We start from the raw sequence: 24,900 nt of genomic DNA, 5'->3' as shown, positions 1-24,900 counted from the left end.
GTGTGTGTGTGTGTGTGTGTGTGTGCGTGCGCGCGTTCTAATTACAATTAAATTTTCTTAATAACAACATAAAAATTACAATCAACTCGTTTGCATGTAATCAATTTATATCACATCATTATTATTTTTTTAATTTATATTAGTACGATATACGTAAATAATCAATAAAGATTCTACGAATATATATATAGTTCAAAATGTAATATTAAAGTTCTATATTTAGTACTTTATTTAATTAAAAATCCAGGTCAAAAAGTGTATAATCATAGATTTTATCAGAAAAAGTATTACAATAAAGTGTCGAGAGAGAGAGAGAGAGAGGGGGGGGGAGAGGGAGGGAGAGAGAGAGAGGGGGGGGGAGAGGGAAGGGAGGGAGAGAGAGAGAGGAGAGAGAGGAGAGAGAGAGAGAGAGAGAGAGGAGAGAGAGAGAGAGAGAGAGAGAGAGAGAGAGAGAGAGAGAGAGAGAGAGAGGAGAGAGAGAGATGAGAGAGAGAGAGAGAGAGAGAGAGAGAGAGAGAGATAGAGAGAGAGAGAGAGAGAGAGAGAGAGAGAGAGAGAGAGAGAGAGAGAGAGAGAGAGAGCTTGTAGTTAAATCTTTATGTTTCTCAATAGGGAGAAAAGGTCAGGTAAGCTATGGCTAACTAACCGAGTAATCGAAAGTGTTGAACGATGTATAGTGCTGGTGTGAAACACATGTAATAAGTGAAATTGCATGACCTACGCAGGCTTGTCCCAATGTATCATGCCAACACGCGAGATTGCCTATCAGCTGATAGTTACTCGCCAACTGTAGAATTCATTAACGATAACACGCAGGACACACAATATCCCATCCAAGTCAAATTTAGTCTTTACAGAGATCAAACAGGTGCAACACGCTTTTTTTCTGTGCTTTACGACAACTCGATCATACTTGCAATTAAAAAATAGTTTTTCATATTCATTTCAAAAGTTACTTGAAACTTATTGTTTATTTAATTTATTACTTTAATGAACAAATTAAATGCTAAATTATAAAATCTAAAAGCTATAACGTAGTAACGACTTATTTATAAAGTCAATTATTCATTAGTCAATTAGTTCATTATTTAACAATATTATTACTAGAAATACCTACTTGTTACTATTTATATGAATTAATCTTAGATTTACAGTGAATAGTTTAAAATGACGTCGGAAATAAGGAGCTTGAAACGAGCACTAAGGTCCATTATATGGCTCAATTGTTTATTTTGCATGGGAATATTTGAAATACCCACGAATCATCCACGATATTTTCTAAGTATTCTCTACGTCATCTCAATGTTTTCCGGATATTTCTATATGTTTTATGCAGAATTAGATTTATTCCAGAATATGCGCGATTATGAATATTTTATATTTTGCGCTGTTTTGGGAGTGAATGTTTTAGTTGCTATTTTTGCCGTAATATTATTCTGGCTAAAATCAGAGGTATGCTTAATCATTATATAATATAATATAATATATTTAATATGAAATCATTAAAAATAGTAAATAAAAGTTATAAAAAGAGTCATATTAATGTATTGCAGAAATATTAATTACATATGATAACATATTGTATACAATTAATATTTAGTTAATTTTGATTAATATATTTGATCAATATATTTAAATTAAATATAAATTTACATTCTTTTTATAAATATATTTTTAAATAAAATTTTTAAACAAATTTGTAAGCAATGTTTGTTACTAATAAATAATAATATCAGATATCCTGTCGCTTCAAATGATTATTTTTAAATAAATATACTAATCTAATTAATTTTAATACTTCAAGAATATGAATAACATAATTAAGAAGAATAGTTTAGCAGACAGTACTTTAGAAGCATTGGGCATAAAAAGAGAGTACGAGAAGACTTCTCGCAATGTTAACTGGATTATAGGTTTTTGGTTAACAATCATGGTAATATTAAGCATCATGCATATGTTGTGGACGTATACCGAAGGATATTGGTTTGCTATTTATAGCGATATATGTTTCTTTTTTCCGATTGTGATAAATTCTGTAGTGGATATCACATTCGCTTCATTTATCAGGCAAGTATTATAACATATTTTTCAAAGAAATAATATTCAATTTTTGTAAGAAGTTTGTTAAAAAAATTAGAGTTGTATTTTTAATTTTTAAGATATTTTTCGATTATAATAATACGTCTCTTTAAATTATTTGTAATAGACAATTAATTGAACAATGCACTTTTATTTACGTACTTGAATACTGATTAAAATTGCAATGCGATAGGTGTATTAAACTAAAATTTAAAAACACAAATATTCTACTCAACAATGTTGTACTTCGTGCAAGCGAATCAAATGTCTTCAAGATTCATAATCAGCATGAGAACACGTCTATTGCAATTGTTAGGGCACACTATAAAAATCACAAAGATAAGATAATACATCTTATGCAAACATTAAGGTAAAATCAATAATTCTATTACAAAGCAATTATACGTTATAATTACTAAATAATAAAAAATCTTGGAATAAAAATTAATATATGATATTTTTCTTTATATCGTATTTTTTATGATATCTATTAAATCAATTTTATTATTATATATATATATATATATATATATATATATATATAATAAATGTATATATAAAATACACATCTAGCAAACCATGAATGTAATTGCTATATAACATAGATGTAAAAATATGTACATTTATATCTATATTATATAGTAGTTACATTTCTGGTTTACTGGACACACACACACACACACACACACACACACACACACACACACACACACACACACACACACACACACATATACATATACATTTCAAATTCTGTCGCTTTAAATAATAAAATATTTAAAAAGTTTCAGTATGACTTACTTCGCTAATTAATTGATATTTTTTTGTCAAAGACATTTACATTTGGAAATCACACGAATAGGAAAAGAAATTAATAATACTTATTGTATACAACTTCTGCTCGAACTGGCAGTACATTTTACAATAGTAACGTCGACTACTTATTGCTTATATGGTGTATTTTTTGGCCAGTTACGCACGATAGTCAACGATGAAAAGATTGTTGCAATGGTAGTTTTTGGAACTGTTTATTCACTCAAAATTATATTAGTAAATTGGCTTTGCACGAGCGTATCCGAAGAGGTATAAAAATTATATTTTTTATTAATACTTTTTTATAATAAAAATAAAATATACAAAAGATACAATCTAGATACAACATAATTCAAACTTAAGCTATTTATATAATTTATATAATTAAGCATTTATTAAACATATATTAGAAATATTACATAATGTATTTAGTATGAATTGTGTGTGTATGTATGTGTGTGTGTGTGTGTGTGTGTGTGTGTGTGTGTGTGTTATACACACACGCGCGCGCGCGCGCGCGCGCACACACACACACACACACACACACACACACACACACAATGTTTTTAATGCTTATATATATGTATGATAATTTTAATTCTCCTCGATGCATAAATCAGATGTACAATTTGTATATTTGTATATTTGTACTGTGCGATTTTTTCATAATCACATTCATATCATATACATTAATATTTATTTTAGGCATATAAAACTGGCGAAATTATACAATCTTTTGAAGGATCTACCATTGATGATGATATGAGAGAAGAAGTAAGTCTCTTCAGATATTACTGATAATTGTATTGTGTGTATTGTGTGTATATCAATCAAATTTTTCTCTATAATATAAAATTGATGATATTCATATATAAGTAAATAATTTATTTAAGATTGCAAGTTTGCTATAAATGCAATGTACTTTTTACACACACACACACACACACACACACACACACACACACACACACACACGTGCGCGCGCGTAGTTTGTTATATACATGTGTGTTGTGGAGGGGGAGGGTACGCGTATGTTTAGATAATGTATACAATACTTATGTATTTTTATGTACAAAATGATTCAGAATAACTACTTATTTTTCAAAAACATTCTTCATTGAATTTTGAAATTTTTTTTTTCTAAAACTTTGTTTGAAACTTAGGTTTTCAATTATAAAAGAAATTGTTTGCTTACGAATATAATATAAGAGATAGGCAAAAAGCACAACTCACTATCGAAGGCACTTACAAAATGATTAGTTAATAAACACTTGTGTCTGAGACACAATATGTCGCACCATTCTTGCCAGCTTCATATCCAGTCTATAATAAGCAAATTATTTTTTTTTATAATTTAAAATTAAGTTGCAAATAAAGTTTTAAAAGATTTATTTCAGAATTTATTCAAGAATATATCTTTTAAAAGTGATTGTTTTCCATTCTATACATTGAAAATATAAATATGTTTACAGATTCATCAATTTACACAACAAATAGTACTTAATTCATTAAACTTTACCGCTGCTGGTTTCTTTTCAATTGATAATTCTCTTACTGGCAAAGTAAGTTATTTGCTTGTTTATTTAATTTAGTTAGTTAAATAAGACCATATTATTTACTTTGCAGCAACAATATTTATAATATAATTATACAGGATATCCCGTAGCATGTGTAACACCGTTCGTGAGAAGGTAGATGAGAGCGAGATAAATAAAATGTCTTATATCATTTTGCGATATTCGCAATAATTTTTGAATTATTAAATACTATAAGACATTCTTATTTATCTCGCTTCCGTCTACCTTCTCACGGTGTTACATATACTCCGGAACATCCTGTATATAAAAATATAAATGTAAACATAAAATGTAAAGTATCTTATAAGAATTATATTTAATATACATTTAACATAATTTGTGAGATTTAAGAATTATGAAAATGAGAAACAATGTATAATATATTTTTTTCAGTTTTTTGCTACGGTCACGACGTATGTTGTTATTCTTATACAAATGAACGCACCCTTGTAACATGACACATAAAAAAATGAGAATTCAAACATATTCAAACATATTTAACGAACAATGCAATTTTAATAAGTGAAATTAAAATTACTATTCCAAAAAATAAGAGGTTACAAAGAAGTTTAATAAGATTTTATTCAAATTATTTTTATAATTGTTTAATAATTGAAAGCAAATTAAAATTTTTTAAATTAAAGTGTATATATGTATTAAATTAATTAAAAAATTTTTAACATTATAAAAACTAGATTAGTAAAATTTTGTTTTTCCTACAATTTATTTTTACAATGCTGAAAAATTAAATAAAAAATCAAATTATAATGATTAAAAGGTAAGTATAGCGAATATAGCAAATTGGCAAATAATTCACATTTTTTTTACATATTTCACATTTTTTAAACAAGTTTTAAACAAGTTATTTGTAAAATAAATTTTTTAAGAATATAATCTAAGCTGGAAAGTAAACTGGTACACATGGTTACACAATATACATACGTATTTGTATATATTAACACAATTTAAAAATTACTAATTACTTCATATAAATATTGATTTCTTTAACTACGTATATCTATACTATTTAATGATTTAACGACATTATAATGAGTTGATCTAATCAATTATTATCCCATTATTGTGATAAATGTGACTTTTGCATGCTGCATGACTTTCAACTTAGGATTCAATACTTGGTATACGAAGTCGTAACAGTGATCATGGTTGACACTATAGAAAAAGCTTTAAAACCTTTTTCTTTTGTTGCTTTTTTCTTCGGTTTCGGAATTTTTCAATATCCTCTTAATTATTGGAGATTTCGCCTGAGTGTATTTTATATTTTAACTGTGTGGAGTGTTTATGCATGTGTATTTCATTTTATAGTAAATATTTTTTCACCAAGGCATTTATTCAATGGTCATTTGAGCTTCTTCATGATAAATATAAATTTTTTTGTGACAGTAATATCTGTAACTATTACCATTCGCAAACACGAGGTATATTTTTTCTTTATATTATTAATATTTTCTTTATGTTATTTTTCTTTATGTTTTTAATAACTTTAATATTTAAAATTAAATAAATAATATCACAGTATCACTTTATCATCTAAGATTGTGTTATAATATTAAATAATTAATTCTTCTTAAGCAATCATTTTTAGTTAATAAACTATTAACTAACTGTCAATTAATATTAGTTAATCATAATAGTTAATCATTGGCTAACGATTTGCCAAAAAAATGTGTTACTGAAGTTATATTCCTTTAAAAAAATTTTAAATATTGATTTTTGAAAAAATAATAAAATTTATTTATAATTTATTCTACATTGGACAATATAAAAGATTTTAATAATATTCTTATAAAAAATTCTTTGGTTTATCATTAAATATCATGTATATGTTTCATATATATACATTTTTTAATAAACATTCATAATTTATATTTTGCTTTTTTGCTGATATTCTTAGAAAATCCACATATGTATAAAAAAACTTAGTCTTGTGGATGATACATTAGAAAAACTCGGAACACCCAAAAAATATCACAGAATGCAAAACTCAATAATATGGTTGTTAATTATATATCTTATAGTGGTTCTCATATCACTTATTACTGATTCTATATGGAATATAGAAAAACACAACAGCACAAAAGCCATAAGTATTTCTTTTGTTATGGGATATCCTTTTTACGTTAATGCCATTGGAGATATAATATTTGCATTTGTTATAAGGTTTGTAAAATATATTTTATAAAAACTGTTATTTTATTAAAATTATTATTATTAAAATTTAGTAATGATTATTATTTAAATTTAATTAAATTTTACTAATTGAAATTTAAATAAATCCTGAATTTTTAAATTTGAAATATTATAATATATTAATTTACATTATATTATGGTATTATATCTTGAAATTAAATTATTTTATATTAATTATATTTTATGTATATATATATATATATATATATGTTATAGTTATGGACATGTAGGTTTAATTATTTGCTATTATAGAATTATATTATCCGATTAATTATGCAAATTTAGAAATTTGTAATTATTATTTATATAAATTTAAATTTTGAATAAAGTAAAAAGTAATTAATGAATTACTTATTTTTTACTTTATTATATAATAAGTATTTAAAACACACATCAGTCTTAAATATATTTCAAATAATAATTACAGATATATCGGTACCAGATTGGATAAAATAAATGGCTATATTGAACAACTATCAGAAACCGAAGAATATGGACTGAGATGCAAGTGGAATAAATCTATTGTCATTCGCCGTCATTGCATTCGAAGTGCAAAAAGTCGCAAGCACATGTTATGGACTATAATGTAAATTAATTCATGCTAAAATAATATAAAAATATTAACAATTTTTATAAAAAAATTTTTTATAAAAAAAAGAATTATTATGTTAATTAAATGTATAAACATTATTGTTTATAATGTTATATATAATAAATAATCGCACAAATAATTAAAAATTTAATAGCAATTTTATTTTTTTATAAAAATATATTAAATTTATATATTTATAAATTTATAAATGATTTACATAAAGAAACTGCTAAATGTCAATTTTAATTTCAATTTTAATTACAAAATCAATTTTTTGTTAAATCCGATTTACAAAAGTAATTTACAATTAAAAAAAAGAAATGTTAAATTAAAAAATTTATAATATTATTTAAATTTTTACATAAAATTTTTATGTTTAAAAAAATATTTAGTTTTGACATTTAAATCTATATAAATATAATCAGATATAATCAGATTATTTAAATCTATATAAATTTTTATAAATTTTTTAAATTATTATAAATTTTTGCATTAATAATCAAATTAAAATTTATCATCTGCAAGAAGTTGTTTAATTTATATATAACAATCTTTATAATTAATTACATCAATATAAATTAATGTCAATTTATAACTTGATTATCTTTTTATATCTCTTTTAAATATACTTTTGATATCATAATCAAAAAAGGAGCAGTTTGTTAATTGATTCTAAATCAGAATTTTCAATTTTAATATAAGATACATACTCAAGTAGCATAGAAAGTAAGATGTATATTTTATTTAGAAATAATAATTTAACAAATATATAATAGTTTTGTAATAATTAAATTTGTTTAATAATATAATGTTGTTTCAGGCATCTGCATTCAGAATTGTGTCGAGTAGCTCGTGATATAAATGATTTATTCGGAATGCAATTAACTTTGCAAATGATAACCTATTTTATTATTTTGATCTCATCATTTTACATTCAATATCATATGATATTATGTCTAAAACAAATACATGGGAGCAATACAGCTAAACTGAAACTTATACTCAGCAATGACATGTGGGGCACCATTTTCTTAACAAAATTTATGTCAGTAAATCATATTTGCGAAAGTGTTAGTGCCAAGGTAAGTCGAGTTTCAGTAAGAAAAAATCAGAGAGAATTGTAACAAAGTAGAAGTTACATAACATACACATAATATTTCTATTATTTTTTCTTTGTTCTCTCATTTTTTATTTTTTTTTATTAAATAATAATATAATATATTAAATTATTTTAAATTTGAAAATAGATAATAGTACGAGAGAAAATATATACTGCAAAGATAAAGCTCTCCAATTTCAACTTTAAGAAATGATGTAATCTTTTTCTATAAAAACAATAAACTTATTTATATGTAAATGTTTATCATTAATTATTAAGTAATGTAAAATTATTATAGATATTAATATTATAAATAATATAATTACTTTTTTAGGTGCAAAAAACTAAAATCTTGATACATAAATTAACAATTCTTATACGTTTCACTGAAACCCGTAAGGAGGTAAAATAAATTGTTTCTAATTTCTTTTAAATAATTTTTAAGCACATATCTTAGATAAAAATTATATTGTAACACAGATTTACCAGTTTCTTTTGCAAATAACACTTCGACCGTTGAAATTCAATGGAATGGGCATGTTTCATTTTGGATATAAATTTATTTATAAGGTTAGTTTTGAATATCTGTTAGATATAAGTTTAATAAGAGATGAGATTTTAATTTAATAAATAAATTGTTAAAAAACATTATTTATATTTTATATATACTTTCAGTTCTCCATCTGGGTTCTCACTGTTATTGTTTTTATAATACAAATGGAAACTTCTCCTATGTCTCAAAAATCAATATCTAATAGAGAAAACTTAACATGTTTTGATAGAGATCTATAGAATCATTTATTATAATTATTTATAATTATAATAAATAATTAACATATTTATTTATTTACATTAAAAGATCTATTTATAGATGTTTATGTAAGTTGTTATTTATTAATTTATTTTAATAATTTAGAATATAAACCGATTTTATATATATATGTATTTTAAAAATTTCTTTAATGTATAAAATTATTTAATATTTGATATTGTAAAAAAATTAATTTTTATTTAAAGTATTAATCTTTATTATAATAATTATAAATATATACATCTTCATAAATATTGATTATTATATTATATTTATATTTTCATTCATCATTTATTTTTATATAATTTTATATAATTTCATATAATTTCATATAATTTTAATATTTTTTAATATTAAATTTAATCAAAACCCAAACATATTAAAATTATATAACTGGAAAAATATTAAATATTTTAATTAATAGAAATGGAACTAAAAGTCTTATATCAATTATTGATACTAATAATATCTAACAATGTCGACTGATTGTATCGTTATAAATGTTCATGAAAGAATTAAATAATACATGATACTAATGTACTAACCCATAATTGTCACTTATCTTGATAAGTAAACTACGCAACGGCTGGATAACTTATGTCAGAGTTTCAAACTGAGACCTTAGTTTGCGGCAAGCGCAATAATAGTGATGATTATGGCAACTACTATAGAACAAGCTATACGTCCACTAATTCTTACTTCTTCCGTGCTTGGTTTAGGAAACTGTTTCTCAAAAAAACCTTATTTAAATGTTTTATACAATCTGACAGTATGGATCATTTATTGTTGTCTTGTTTACTATATCGTAACAACACTTAAAGTAGAAGCATGGTTTAAGTCATACTATGCTATACTTGACATGCAAATTGGAATTCTTACTAGTATCACATCTCTTATCGTAAATATATATCTACATAAGGTATATAATCAATATTTATATAAATATTAATTTAATACAATAAATGATCAAAATATAATATCTCAAATAAAAAAAATTATATTTTAAGTAACTTTCACGTTATATTTTATATTATAAAAAATAAATATATATAAATTGTATTTAAATATAATTATTGCTTAATGATGTGTTTAGAAATTTCGAATGTTCATAAAAAGACTTTTTGCTGTGGATAATACGTTAGAAGAATTAGGCATTCCAAAAATATATCGCAAGTTACATATATATGCAAAAGGATTGTTAATTGGATGGTTAATATGTTGTAATTTGGGAAATATATTTGATATGATATGGTGGTTTTATGCAAAAAAGGATCACCGATATTTGCTGATACCCTGTATCGCAAATCATTATTATCACGTCAACATGTTTGTGGATTTGTTATTTGTAATTTGTCTGTGGTTTGTATTACTTAGAATGTTTGCATATATTATATAATTTTATATATTTATTAAATTATTTAATGTTCTTCATTTATATCTTGCAAAACAGTAACAATCATTACTTAACAAATTCTTTTTTAGAATTAATTGAAAAAAATAAAAAAAAAGGAAAGAAGAGAGAAAGAAAGAAAAAAAAATGACAAAAATATTATAAAATATATTTTATACTATTAAAACATATTATAGAATATTTTTAAAAATAAAGCAAATTATAGTAAATTTAAACCTTGTGATTATGTATGCTTTAGTAATTACATATATATATATCTCTAGTTATTTATTATTTATTAATTTAATTTATTTTTTATAGTTTATAAAATTGTAAAATTATTATTCAATACAGGTACATTGGCACTAGATTTGACAAGGTAAACGAATATTTGAAGTGTCTGTTAATAAAAGAAGAACAGAAATATGAATGGAGAAAAGCTATACCAATCGTATATCAAAATATGATATGTACTGACAATCAATACATATTATGGACTTTAATGTAAATCGAAATATGGCATGCTTGAATAAATCACAGATTTGGGTTTAATCTCTAATCTAATATTAAAAAAAATTAATGCATTCAGGAATTTTTTTAGCAGAAATTTCATTTTTCCATTATTGAAATAATTTTTTTTTTTCACTTATACATTTTATTGTATCCTCATTAATAAATATTATTTTTTAATAGGCATCTTCATTTAGAATTGTGTCAGATTGCTCGTCAATTAAATGCAATGTTTGGAATACAAATAACTATGGAAATGGGAGCTTATATAATACTATTGATAAGGCTGTGCAATTACATTTTTATACATATAAAAACGGAAGGTCGCTTTATAATCGGTTTTATGTTCAATTGGTTAAGTCTCTATTATTGGCTGTTCTTACACATAGTCAAAATCTTTTTTCTAAATTATATTTGTGAAACTGTCAGTACTAAGGTAAATGTATATGTATTCAATATATAGAGAAAAGTCGTCGATCAGTCATTATATCATTTCATTTTTAGATTATATTTCTTAAAACAAAAGCAATATATGAAATTTTAGAAATATAAATACAAACTAGAAAATATCTCTTCTATCAGATGATGTAGCATTTTTATAATATTGTTTTGTATTTTGTAATAATTAATTTTTTATAAAATAACCAAAAATAAGCTGAAAAATTGAACTTCAAAAGTGATATAATAAGCAATAATATCAGAATTCAGTAACTCTCCCCCCGTATTGAAGAAATTAATAATAAAGTAAATTAATAAACTATATTTTTCTTTTTGCTATTTCGACACAAGATACAAATAACTGTAAAAGTTACATTACATTAATTTATCACATTTTATAGTATCTATCTATAATATTGTATATTTTATAGTCTGTCTTATCGACAGTTAGGTGCCGATTTATATCTCGATTTTATATTATTTAAATTCGAAAAAAAATAAAGAAGAAAAAAATATAAATAAAATATAATAAATACATTATTAATGACATTAGATCCTATTGAAACTACAAACAAGTAAAAGGACTTAATGCCATCAATAATGTATTTATTATTATTTAAACGCAATTTACAAAGAAAACCATAAGAATTTTATTTTCGCAAGTGAATAATATGTTTTTAACTGATTTCGAAAAAAGTATATGAATTATCAGTTTTCAGATCATGTTTTTATTATTAATTTTATTATTACTAATAAAGGACAATATATAATCTTTAATTTCCGAAAAATAAGAGAGCGTCTCTTTTAAAAGATCTATGTCACTATCGGCGACTTTCCTCCATAAATATATGTATTTATTAATAATGAATAATTTATTTTAGTCTAATAAAATAGAAAAAATAGTTCATCGCTTAACTGATCTCCATCAATATATTGACACCCGCGAGGAGGTAAAAAACAATTTTTAACAAAAAAGATAATTCAAATAAATTTTTCAAATGTTGATAACACTTTAATAACACTTTTGTGTATGCAGATTAATCAGTTTATATTACAAATAATACATCATCCATTAAGATTCACAGGATTAGGTCTCTTTTATCTTGGAAATAGCTTTCTACGAAAAGTGAGTTTTTATTTATTTGTTTTATTTTTATTTTTTATTTTTATATTATGCTATAAATTATCAAATATAAACTTTGATAAAAAAATTTTATGTATAGTATATTTCTATTATTTTGTATTATTATGTAACAAAAATGTTATTTAATATATAAAAATACTAATTTAAAATGTCTTCTTTTTTATTAATGTCTTTAGTAGAAAGTTAATTTATATAATTTCTTCTAGTTTGTTATGACAGTTACAACGTTTATTGTCATTATAATGCAGATGTCAACTATACCAAAAGTATATAATGGATTTTAAGATAAATTAAACAACTAAGTTCTGTTAACTATTACAATATTATATAAAATACAATGATAATAATCTAGATATTGATACGTATTTGTTACTGATAAAAATGTATATATTACTTCATATACTATGTTATTATTAATAAATTAATTACTCACTTTATTATCTACATTTTCTTTTACAGGATATTCGGATAAATAGACATATTAATATAGCCGTATTATTTAAGTATTTTTAAATTCAACGGCAAAAGAAAAAAATACAAAATATTTGCAATAATTTTGTTAATTAAGAAATTTTTAATAATTTGTTACACAATAAGTTGTACAATCATATTTTATTTTTGAATAACAATAATTTATGTGTCAAAAATACATATTTTTCCTTCTCTCTCTCTTTGTCCCCTCCTCTCTCTCACATCCTCTCTTTTTTATAATTATATTTTTATATATTAAATTACTATATATATATATATATATATATATATATATATTGGTATTAAAGAAACAAATGCTATTTTTGATTTAATATTTTATTAAAATTAATAATTTTAATATAATAATTTTTTATTTTAATATTATTTAATACAGTTCTGTTTTATATACATACAATTTATAGTAAAAAAAAATAAAAAAGACATTATATAAAACAAACATTAATAAGAATAATAGTCAGTATTATCATTAGTATTAAAGAAATATACAAGAAATTAATTAATTAACATTTCAATAATTTCGTAACATATAAAATAAAACGATGAGTCATTCTTTTGTTCTTCAAACTTGATCGATTTGTTAGTAATTACATAAGTGTATATGGCAATTACGAAAAAAACATCATTATTATGTAATAACGTAATTATGATATTTGCTCCACAAAGTTTAATACTCAGTGTTTAATTCGCTGTGGTGATGATCATGACTACTACAATCCAACAAGCCTTTCGACCTCTTTTTGTTATGTGCTTTATTATCGGTTTATGCGTCTATCCCATAAATAAATCAAAATTCCGAATAAAATGGGTTGTATATTTAAGCATTTTATATTCTTTGACAGTATGGTTTGTTTATATCTATCTTTTTTATTATATGGTAAACTCTCTTACGCTTGTAGCTTTATTCCCCCATACTATTTCATTAGTCGTTTTGGGAATCAACAATATTTCTACAATTACAGCCACAATTCTTAATGTTTATTATAACAAGGTATAATATTGTATTATATTATACGTATTATATTATACGTATTATATTATAATATAATTAATATATTTATTGATTTTACAATTTTTATATCTTTATATTTAAATTTATAATAATTAATTATATTATGTTAAAGTAATTATATGTATATTTACGATATTTATACTGTCATATTTTTAACATTAAAATAGTTTTATTAAACAATATTTTTTAATTAATTTATAATATTTATTGTATTAATTTATAGTATTTTATTGTTTTAGAAATTTCAAATATGTATGAAAAAACTTGCTGCTGTGGATGACACTTTGAAAGAATTAGGCACTCCGAAAATATATAAAAAAATACATTTATGGTTAAAACGAATAGTAATTGGATGGATTGTATGCAGCCTTGCTTTGAATTTTAATGATACTATGTCATGGCAAATATTAATACATAAATTTACTTCTTGGAAATTTATTATAGCTCATATATATAATTATTGTTTCCATCTTAATGTACTTGTAGATTCAATATTTATTATTTTCTTATGGTTTGTATTATAGTTATATCTGTGCTATTTGTTAAATTAACGTGCAATTACTATTTTCTGTTTTTAAAAATATTATACTTAATTTTTGAAAAACTATTAAAACATAATAACAAGAATAAAAATATCTGACATATTTGTAGTATTCAAAAATTGTAAAAATACAAAAATAAAGTACAATACATATTTTATATTTTCTAACATATATTGTAATTTTATAAATAAAATAATTATATTGATTATATATTTAAAAAATTTATCTATTAAAATTAATATTTAATAATTTTAGCATAAATACTACAAATTTTATATAAAATATCCTTTAAAATAGGTATATCGGTAATAGATTTGATAAAATAAATGAACATATGCAAAATTTATTGATAAAGAAAGAACATTGGTTAAGGAATACATGGAAGAAACCTACTGTTGTCCATCAATATATTTTACATACTGACAATTATAAACGGGTGTTGTGGAGCTCAATGTAAATACATGCATATTAGCGTAAAATGTTACTTCAGTGCTGGATTAATTAAAAGATAATCAATAATAAATAATAATTATTTTTTGTAACTTTTTATTATTTTATTTTATTTATAAATTTTTTAACAACAATCAATTTTTTAACAGGCATCTTCATCTAGAATTATGTCGCATTGCACGCGAATGGAATATGATTTTTGGAATGCAGATGGCTTTAGAAATGGCATCCTATCTGTTATTTGTAACAGCATTGTGTTACTATTTATATACTATACTAATGAGTGAATATCGAAAAGAAATACCAGTATGTGTATGGTTTCGTATAGCTTCCTGGGCTTTTATATTTGTAGGAAAACTTTATATCATAAATTATATTTGTGAAAATGTCAGTGTCAAGGTAAAAATTATAGGATACATTTTTAATACATAATAATATAATATATAATAATATATTTATTTATTTATATAATATATATAAAGAAGAATAAATAATAATATAAATTCTAATTTTTAGGCTACTAAAATTGAAGAAATAATTAATGAATTAGCAAGTACTCTTCGATATGCTAACTTTTGGAAAGAGGTACAAAATTCTAACAACAAGAAGTAAATAAAACATATTGTATTAAATGATTGTTTTTGTAGATACATCAATTTACTTTGCAATTAATGCATCATCCGTTGAAGTTTTCTGGAATGGGTCTTTTCTACTTCGGCAATAAGTTTCTTATAAAGGTTCATCTATTTTTATAATCATTTTACTTTTATATTATATTTTATATTCTTTCTATTCTTTTATAATATATTGTATACAATGTATTAATCTTTTATAATATATTATTTCTTTCAAATTTATTTCATAACATATTTAAATATGATATTTTTTCAAACAATAACAATTAATTAAAAGTTAATATATTTTGTTTTAGTTCTGCATAACAATTATAACGTTCCTGATCATCATAATACAAACGTCGACTTAAAGATTTGCTCTGAAAAATATAACCACGTAACTTTATATTTTTATATTAAACGAAAGGTACATATTAAATCTCAAAAATGCATCAAAAATACATCAAAATTATTATTTATAATTATAGAAACTAAATATTATTTTAACTAATTATTACAAATTAATCATGAAAATATTTTTAAATTAAATATTTTTATAATTATATAATATTATTATATAATTATATAATATTATTAATTTGTAATCATTATTTAAATATTTTATGAAAATATTTAGTTAAAAGAGATTTTTATTATAGAATAGAATAGAGAATATTAGAATATTAATAATCAAAAAGATAAACTAAAAGAGAGTAATATCTCATTTTTTGCATCAATGATAAATAAAAAATAATGTAATTATTATTAATTTATATATACTTTATTATAGTTTATATAAGAATTTTTTATAATAATAATAATAATAAATTAGTAATCATTTTAAAATTTGATCTTATGTCTTATTAGCATCTTGCAAATATAATATGCGCGTTTTATGACATTATACCATTATTAAAATAAGAAAATTTATTAGGTTTTATCACAAACAATTTGAATAATACAAGATATGTTTTTCTTCACTAAAAGTAGATTAGAAAAAATATTTTGCCTATATAATGTCCATAAAATAATTGCAAATTCACAGTACTTCATTAGTTTAAAAGCTGTAAAACTTTTTTAAATTTCACACTTTAATTTGATTCATATTTTATATTAGTAAAATATATCACTATTTCTTAGAAACAAACAGTGAGTAAAAAATAAATATTTTATAAATTTTAATATTTTAAGAAATTTTTAAAATATTTTTTTCTCTTTGTTGCTATTATATTATTATAATGTTAAATATTTAAAAAATAAAATTATTATTCTAATTATCTTGATTACTCATTTATTAATTTTGTTATGTATCATGAGATAACACATCAAGAAGCTCATCATATTGAGAAACTCATCATTTAGATCAATACTGAACAATCAATTTTGAACAAAAAATATATAAAAACTGTAATAGCAGCATTATTACAATAGGTTCCGATATACAAGATTCAATCATCAATCATCTTTTTCATTGATCCCAGTAAATATAACATTTTAATATGCATAAGTGCTGCAAGGAACGTACATTGTGATTATAAAAGTCCGCTGTAGTTGTAAATTGGCACGATAACGACGCTCCCGATAATTGAATTTGTTTAAAAAGGAATAGTGTAAATCTTACAAAAGTAATGGTGACTACAATCCAACAAGCTCTGTGTCCTTTTTTTGTTATGTGCTTTATTATTGGTTTAGGTTTTCATCCCAGAAAACAATCAAAGTGGATTAAATACTTAAGTTCTTTGTATTTTTTAATAATATGGTTTGTTTATGCCTATCTTCTTTATTATACGATAACTCTTTTTACACTCAAAACACTATTTCGGACTCTGACTGTTATAATCGTTATGGTGCTTAACATTTTTACCTTGATTGTGTCCGTAATAATAAGCTTCTATAACCAAAAGGTACAATCTCAGTTTTAATATAAATTATATGTGTGTATATATATATATATATATATATATATACATATATTATAATTTTATATATTTTAAATATTTTTAGCAATTTCTCTCTAACATTATTGCTTTATATTAAATAAAATTTGTTAAAACAATATATTTTCTAAGATTTTTAAATATTTTTTTAATTAATTATGCTTTATCAAAATAGCATAATTATTTTGCAGATATTTAAAATTATTATCTGATATTATTTTAGAAATTTATCATATGTTTGAAGAAACTTGCTCTTGTGGATGATACCTTGGAATATCTAGGAAATCCAAAAATGTATAGAAAAATGCTTATGTGGTCAAAAGGAATAGTAATTGTGTGGATTATATATAGCCTTACTATAAATTTTTATGAGGCATTAATGTGGCAAAACTTAAAAATTTTTTCTTGGAGATTATGTCTTCCTCACATATTAAATCATTCTCTTCATATCAATACGCTTGTGATGTTGCTATTTATTTCTTTTGTATGGTTTGTGTAATATTTTTAATATATAATTATTTAATAAATTAATATATTTCACTTGAATTTAAATTGCTTTCTATCTTTAAAAATTCAATATATTTTTCAATATATTTTTCACTATTTTTTTGTTGATATTAAATGCATTTATCATTACTAAAATTTCATTAAACATTATTAAAATTGTTAATATTTTAAATAAGTAAGCACGTTATATCTCATTTTATAAAAAAATCTACAACTTATAAAATAAATATTTTGCTATTAATCTGTCTCTCTCTCTCTCTCTCTCTCTCTCTCTCTCTCTCTCTCTCTCTCTCTCTCTCTCTCTTATAATCTCCGAGATGATTACTTTGTGTTTGTGTTAAGGTATATTGGTGTCAAATTTGATAAGGTGAATGAACATATGCGATATCTGCTAGTGAGAGAAAAATATGAACAAACGTGGAAGAAACCTGTGATTGTTCTTTATCGACATACTTCATATATTGATAACTGCAAAAAAATATTATGGATTTCAATGTAACTCAATATACATTTTTATATTTATATATATTATATTTATATATATATATTTTACAAATTATTGACTATTAACATAATAATTAAATAAAATAGAATTTTACTTTAAAAAATTATTAAAATAATAAATTATAAAGACCATTATCATACTCATAAATGTCATAATAATTTTTACATTCTTGTCAGTATAATATTTAAAGTTCTTTTTATAATAAAACGTTTTTTTTGATAGGCATCTTCATTTAGAATTATGTCGTCTTGCTCACGAATTAAACTTGATATTTGGAATGCAAATGACTTTCGAAATGGTGTCCTATCTTTTACATTTAACAGAATTATATTATTATTTATGCGTAACACTAATGTATGAACGTGTAGAAGAAATATATTCAATATACTGGTTCAATACTGGGTTATGGATCTTTGTATTTTCATTCAAACTTCATGTTATAAATCACGTTTGTGAGAACGTTACAGTTAAGGTAAATAATTACTTAATTTATAAATATTTCATAAACATATGTTCTATACTAATTAATTTTGTATTTTTCTATATCAGGCTAACAAAACTGATAAAATAATTCATCAATTGACAAATATCTGTCAATATGCTAACATTTGGAAAGAGGTAAAATATAAAAAAATTAACAAAGATAAAAATAAAGTATCAAATAAAATTAAAAAATTATTATTCATTCACAGATTCATCAATTTACTTTACAAATAATGCAGCATCCATTGAAGTTTTCTGGAATGGGTTTCTTCTTTTTTGGAAATGCGTTTCTTTGGAAGGTACATTTTATTATTATTTACTTAATTATTTTGATTTATATATTAATGTCAAAAATTAGGTATCAAGAATATTTATTAATATTTTTTTTCATTATATTTTACTTACCAGTTTCTGATTCTTAACTGACTTGTTTATCTATTTTCATAAAATGTTTGTTTTCTACAAAATAAAAGAAATAAATTAATATATTTTCTTTCAGTTTTATATGACAGTTATGACATTCGTAATCATTATGATGCAGTTAAAAATACCTTAGTAATTCATATTTGTTAATAGCCTTTAAAGTAAATAACAAATGTAATATAATAATGTTAATGAAATAATAAAATGAAATTTGATAAAAATTTTATTAATACATTATTTCCTGTCAAATAGATCATATATATATTATATTTAAGCTCATCCGTGCGCATATAAGTATTACTCCGTACATATTATTAATCTAGAAAACAATGTATAAATAATTTAAAGTATTAAAGTAAAGAATTCAAAACTATTTATTAGATTTATCTTTATAAAACTTTTAGAATCTATAATTAGATAAGATTTTTATACGTATTAAAATATAAATACTAATTTAATACAATATTTGATGTAAAATTGATTAGAAAAACTTTTATAATCTTGTGCTTGTTTTTACAATTAATTTTTTAGTAACACATTAAATATCATTTATTCAAATTCTATTATTTAAAAAAAAAATCAGTCTAACAATGATACTAACAACAAATAATTACATTTTATTCTAATTAATAAAGTTTATTTGTAATATATTAAATAATAAATTATCTTTCTATGAAAACCTATCGTAATTATAATTATGACAACAAATTCGTTTTTTAAATTTTTCGTATTATATAGGCTACGGTTCACTTACAAAAGCTCTACAAAAGTTTCGAAGGGTTTGATTAACCAATCAAAACAAAGAATTTTATGAATTGACCAATCAAAAAATGCTTCAAAGCATTTGTGGATCGCACTCATAAATGAATATATGTAAGAAACAGAGCGCGTGTAGTGCAAAGCTCGTAAGGTTTGAATCCCGATCTCAACCTACAATATTTACAAGCGACGGTTCTCCTCTACAGAGATCTGGTACAGCCCAGGGTAACGCTGCCGAAAAAATCCCTCCCTTCCCCCTCAAATATTGGCCATTCGGAACCGGCGTAAAAATATAGATTCTATATATAATTTCCCATGATTTCTAATCTTGTTCTGGATTTTTAGATATTTGAGCCTCTTTATTCATTTTAGATCAATCTTTTTTTTCTGGGAAGTATAACATATCTACTTATTCGTGAATTTTAATCATGAACGTGGAACTAATTTTACCGATTCTTCATTATTATTTTCTTGAGTCAAATTGAACAATTATATGTGTTGTATCTTTTTTTAATTCAATCATGTTGAAATTAATAAAATAAAAATATATGTTACATAAATAAAGCTGACGGCACACGATGCTTTTTTGACTGTTAGATTTCTTACTGGATTTGCATGCTTGCTATCCTGATGACAGCGATGCTGGCTGTCTTGCTAATTGCTAACTTCACACGATTTAAGTTTTCATGCTGGCTGAGTAACTAAAATTTTATAGAAGGCATTTGACATACTTATTTATTTATTTATTTATTTTTTTTCTTTCGTTATATTTATTTTCATTTTGAGAAGTAACAAACAGAGGAATAATAGAATATCTGATATTCGAAGGAAATATTTTGATTAGATGATCTAAAGCTGCGTTTTGATTAGTTTTCAAAGTAAATCAACACAGGACCACGCAAGATACAATTTCCTTATTAATATTAAATATTAATAAGGATATTAATAAGGATTAAATATTAATAAGGAAATATTAATAAGGAAGGTATTTATCATTATTACTAATATTATTAAAATTGTAAATATTTTAAATAAATAAGCACGTAAATTATATCTTATTCTATAAAAAAACCTATTTATAAAGTATTTATTCTACTATTAAAGTAAATATTCTACTATTAATTACTATCTCTCTTTCTCTCTCTCTCTCTCTCTCTCTCTCTCTCTCTCTCACTTATATTGTTTGAAATGATTACTTTGTGTTTGTGTTAAGGTATATAAGGTATATTTTATTCTAATTAATAAAGTTTATTTGTAATATATTAAATAGTAAAAAAATAAATCATCTTTCTAGAAAAACCTATCTAATAAGTATAATTATATGACAATAAATTCATTTCTTACATTTTTCATATAATATAAATAAATATATATAAGAAATATGCAAAATGCAATTTAACAATAACTGCAAATACTTTGTAAGCGAATCAATTATCTTAATTATATTATGAACAATATGTTTAATAATTTAAAAACATCTCATAACGATATAATCAAATGCCATTCCATTATAGTGAATGTGACGTTCATGATATAAACATTTCAAGAACATTTTGATAGTTAGCATATGGAGAGAGCTAAGAGAGTTTCCATCATGGTCAATATCGTAGAAAAAGCGTTAAGTCCTCTTTTTTTAATCGCTTTTATTTTTGGTCTCGGAATTTTCAGATATCCTTTAAATCGACCGAAATATTATTTGAGCATTCTTTATATACTAACTGTGTGGAGTGTTTATGCTTATACGTTTTATTATGCGACAATCCTGTTTTCACTAAAAGGTGTATTTCAAAATTTTTTAGTCTTTTTTATAGTTATGATAAATCTGTTTGTGACGATGATAACTATAATTACCACCATTTATAAACACAAGGTATATATACATATATGTATATTATTGTATTAATATTATTATTTGAATAACATGATAACATTATTTGAAATAAAATGACGTTCGATGCCTTTTTATAATGTAAAGATAATTTTATTATTTGCAAAAAATAGAGTTTTATTTTTTTAAATTATACATTTATTTTTATAAAAGCCAAAATTTTTAATTAATTAATAAATTTTGATAATATATCTTACATTAGATGATATAATATAAAAGTTAGATAATATAATATAAAAGTTAGATAAAGATTTCATTATATAGACTTAGCTGGATTATTAAACTGTTATATTCAAAGAGAAATTTCATCATTTTATAATTTGTCTTGTTACTGTTATCTTTAGAAATTCTGGCAAAGTATAAGGAAGCTCAGTCTTGTGGATGATACATTAGAAAAGCTTAATGTACCAAAAGAATATCGTGGAATGCGAAAATTAATAAAACAAATCTTGATTACATGGTTCTTAATAACCTCCTTCTCATGCAGTCTCGATTGTTTATTGGATGTATCAACACACAATGATATGAAAGCCATACTTATTCCTTATGTTTTAAATTATTCTATATACGTTAATACCATTATGGATATCATGTTTATGTTTCTTTTAAGGTTCGCATATATCTTATTTAATAAAGTATAAATCTTATAATAATATTATCCATTAGAATTAAAATAATTAAATTTAATACATAATAAATAATTTAATTTAATACATTCATAATATATGTATAAAGATATATGTATATTCAATACATACAGTATAATACAAAAAAGATTTAATTAATTTATATTATATTATTATATTATATTAATACTGTTTTATAAAGGTATTACATATTAAATCTATATTAGTTGATTCATATACAACATACGTAGACACAAAAATTGTTGTTACATTTTTATATTTAATAAATCATAAAATATTAGAGAAAGAAAGAAATAACAAATAATTGAATGATATATTTTATTAATGTTCTTATTCTTATATATAAAAATGTAAAAACATATGTAAAAAATTTAATGACATTTTTACAAATATTTTTACAAATATTTTTACAAAAATTATAGATATATCGGTATTAGACTGGATAAAATAAATGATCATATTAAACAATTGTTAGAAACAAAAGATTGTGGATTAAAATGTAAATGGAAAAAGTCTCTTGTTGTTAACAACTATTATATGCGAAATACCGAGAACCACAAACATATGTTATGGATTATAATGTAACTCACAAATTTTTATATTTACATAACACATAAATATTAACATATTAGACATAACTTTTACGCTGTTTTACGATATAATAAATTATTCAATGTAAATTTAATTAATAAATTAATAATTTTATGTGTATCTTTTCTTTGTTTAATATTGTTTCAGGCATTTGCATTCAGAAATTTGTCGAATAGCTCGTGATGTAAATAATTTCTTCGGAGTGCAAATGACTTTGCAAATGCTATCTTATTTTATTATTTTAATCGGAATGATGCATTTTCATTACGATATTATATTGCACTTCAAAGAAATATATGGAAATTATACGATACAAAAGCTTATACTTTCTAACAACTTGTGGTTTCTCGTATTTTTAATAAAATTCATATCATTAAATCATATGTGTGAAAGCGTTAGTGCTAAGGTAAGAATATTTTAAAAAGTAAAAAATTTTTACAAACAAAAAATTAAATGAAAATCTTCAATGTTTTTAAAAAATTATAAATATATAATTACATTAAAATATTAATAAATATTAACAAATTATTAATATTACAAATTTATACACTTATTTTTAAATAAAAGATTTGGAATTTTATTCTTTAAAAACTTTATCTTGTAAAACTATTAATTGAATCATCATTAAAAACAATTTAATTATTACAATTTAATTATGAGATATAATTAATTCTATCATTTTAGGCACAAAAAATTAAGGACGTTATTCATAAATTGACAAATCTTACTTGTTATGCCGAAATACGTGAAGAGGTGAGATACATTTTTCAGAAGTGAAAGATAAATTTTTATCTCAAAAACTTTTTGGAGTCTAAGAACAACTAAGTTAAGCATTTTTAAATAATATTACGTTATTATATAGATTTTCCAGTTTATTTTGCAAATATCACTTCAACCATTGAAGTTTAATGGTATGGGTTTATTTTACTTTGGTTATGATTTTATTCGTAAGGTTAGTCTTTAATATCATTCATATCTTTATTTAGAAATTTAATTTGCAAAATTTCGACAACAGTATTTCTTATTAATATTTCCTTTTAGTATTTTATGTGGATCCTGACCGTGGTTATTTTCATGGCACAAATGGATTTTGGATCCATATGGCCTGATTCGTACATTAGAACTAATGTATCATATTAGTAATAATAAAATAAAAACGAAATTGTACAATTTTTCTCATTATTTATTATTTAATGTGTACATTCTTTAATATTATAATTAACATGTTATAAATATATAATTTATAACATTACATTATTTACAATAAGTTAAGTAATTATAATAAGATTAAAAAAATGAAAATTTACTATTTTTTTTTTATATTGATATATACAATTTTTATATTGAAATTATACATTTTTATATTGAAATTATACACTGTATAATTTC

At 22.4% G+C, this 24,900-nt stretch overlaps 5 protein-coding genes across 5 annotated transcripts; all 5 read left to right on the top strand.

Moving 5' to 3' along the window:
* The first annotated feature begins 481 nt into the window (after positions 1–481).
* On the top strand, positions 482–5,116 carry LOC105422076 (putative gustatory receptor 28b). Its single transcript, XM_089076285.1, has 8 exons — positions 482–868; positions 1,147–1,452; positions 1,805–2,067; positions 2,273–2,449; positions 2,913–3,162; positions 3,598–3,666; positions 4,365–4,454; positions 4,863–5,116. Exons 2-8 carry the CDS (start codon positions 1,168–1,170, stop codon positions 4,920–4,922), a joined length of 1,194 nt encoding a protein of 397 aa, XP_088932411.1. The 5' UTR covers positions 482–868; positions 1,147–1,167; the 3' UTR covers positions 4,923–5,116.
* A 1,986-nt stretch (positions 5,117–7,102) lies between these two features.
* Positions 7,103–9,182, top strand: LOC105423191 (uncharacterized). Its single transcript, XM_011632860.3, has 5 exons — positions 7,103–7,266; positions 8,093–8,354; positions 8,706–8,774; positions 8,852–8,941; positions 9,047–9,182. The coding sequence occupies exons 1-5, from the start codon at positions 7,250–7,252 to the stop codon at positions 9,161–9,163; spliced, it is 555 nt and encodes a 184-aa protein (XP_011631162.2). The 5' UTR covers positions 7,103–7,249; the 3' UTR covers positions 9,164–9,182.
* Positions 9,183–9,191: 9 nt separating this feature from the next.
* On the top strand, positions 9,192–16,266 carry LOC148936647 (uncharacterized). Its single transcript, XM_089076619.1, has 12 exons — positions 9,192–10,101; positions 10,276–10,541; positions 10,927–11,076; positions 11,266–11,518; positions 12,402–12,470; positions 12,557–12,646; positions 14,405–14,676; positions 15,005–15,160; positions 15,307–15,556; positions 15,674–15,742; positions 15,805–15,894; positions 16,089–16,266. Exons 1-12 carry the CDS (start codon positions 9,832–9,834, stop codon positions 16,140–16,142), a joined length of 1,989 nt encoding a protein of 662 aa, XP_088932745.1. The 5' UTR covers positions 9,192–9,831; the 3' UTR covers positions 16,143–16,266.
* Positions 16,267–17,399: 1,133 nt separating this feature from the next.
* LOC148936646 (putative gustatory receptor 28b) lies at positions 17,400–19,759 on the top strand. The gene is made up of 7 exons (XM_089076061.1): positions 17,400–17,675; positions 17,932–18,197; positions 18,558–18,710; positions 18,943–19,192; positions 19,270–19,338; positions 19,413–19,502; positions 19,703–19,759. The coding sequence occupies exons 1-7, from the start codon at positions 17,400–17,402 to the stop codon at positions 19,757–19,759; spliced, it is 1,161 nt and encodes a 386-aa protein (XP_088932187.1).
* A 1,015-nt stretch (positions 19,760–20,774) lies between these two features.
* Positions 20,775–24,760, top strand: LOC105423194 (uncharacterized). Its single transcript, XM_089076419.1, has 7 exons — positions 20,775–22,255; positions 22,618–22,883; positions 23,343–23,501; positions 23,659–23,917; positions 24,196–24,264; positions 24,374–24,463; positions 24,553–24,760. The coding sequence occupies exons 1-7, from the start codon at positions 21,953–21,955 to the stop codon at positions 24,649–24,651; spliced, it is 1,245 nt and encodes a 414-aa protein (XP_088932545.1). The 5' UTR covers positions 20,775–21,952; the 3' UTR covers positions 24,652–24,760.
* Positions 24,761–24,900: the final 140 nt, after the last annotated feature.

The sequence above is a fragment of the Pogonomyrmex barbatus genome, unplaced genomic scaffold (genome assembly GCF_055798465.1).
Source record: "Pogonomyrmex barbatus isolate J1 unplaced genomic scaffold, ASM5579846v1 scaffold2, whole genome shotgun sequence".
Classification (NCBI taxonomy): domain Eukaryota; kingdom Metazoa; phylum Arthropoda; class Insecta; order Hymenoptera; family Formicidae; genus Pogonomyrmex; species Pogonomyrmex barbatus.
This window is presented reverse-complemented; position numbering and strand designations above follow the sequence as displayed.

Bases quoted from the DNA above. Each gene is read 5' to 3' on its own strand.
- LOC148936646 (XM_089076061.1), top strand. From the start codon at position 17,400: ATGGTGACTACAATCCAACAAGCTCTGTGTCCTTTTTTTGTTATGTGC. The intron at 17,676-17,931 runs GTACAATCTCAG...ATATTATTTTAG, and splicing joins TAAGCTTCTATAACCAAAAG to AAATTTATCATATGTTTGAA. The intron at 18,198-18,557 runs GTTTGTGTAATA...GTTTGTGTTAAG, and splicing joins CTATTTATTTCTTTTGTATG to GTATATTGGTGTCAAATTTG.
- LOC148936647 (XM_089076619.1), top strand. From the start codon at position 9,832: ATGATTATGGCAACTACTATAGAACAAGCTATACGTCCACTAATTCTT. The intron at 14,677-15,004 runs GTTTGTATTATA...CCTTTAAAATAG, and splicing joins ATATTTATTATTTTCTTATG to GTATATCGGTAATAGATTTG. The intron at 15,895-16,088 runs GTTCATCTATTT...ATTTTGTTTTAG, and splicing joins GCAATAAGTTTCTTATAAAG to TTCTGCATAACAATTATAAC.
- LOC105422076 (XM_089076285.1), top strand. From the start codon at position 1,168: ATGACGTCGGAAATAAGGAGCTTGAAACGAGCACTAAGGTCCATTATA. The intron at 3,163-3,597 runs GTATAAAAATTA...TATTTATTTTAG, and splicing joins GCACGAGCGTATCCGAAGAG to GCATATAAAACTGGCGAAAT. The intron at 4,455-4,862 runs GTAAGTTATTTG...TATTTTTTTCAG, and splicing joins ATAATTCTCTTACTGGCAAA to TTTTTTGCTACGGTCACGAC.
- LOC105423191 (XM_011632860.3), top strand. The intron at 8,775-8,851 runs GTAAAATAAATT...ATTGTAACACAG, and splicing joins TCACTGAAACCCGTAAGGAG to ATTTACCAGTTTCTTTTGCA. The intron at 8,942-9,046 runs GTTAGTTTTGAA...ATATACTTTCAG, and splicing joins GATATAAATTTATTTATAAG to TTCTCCATCTGGGTTCTCAC.
- LOC105423194 (XM_089076419.1), top strand. From the start codon at position 21,953: ATGGAGAGAGCTAAGAGAGTTTCCATCATGGTCAATATCGTAGAAAAA. The intron at 24,265-24,373 runs GTGAGATACATT...GTTATTATATAG, and splicing joins ATGCCGAAATACGTGAAGAG to ATTTTCCAGTTTATTTTGCA. The intron at 24,464-24,552 runs GTTAGTCTTTAA...ATTTCCTTTTAG, and splicing joins GTTATGATTTTATTCGTAAG to TATTTTATGTGGATCCTGAC.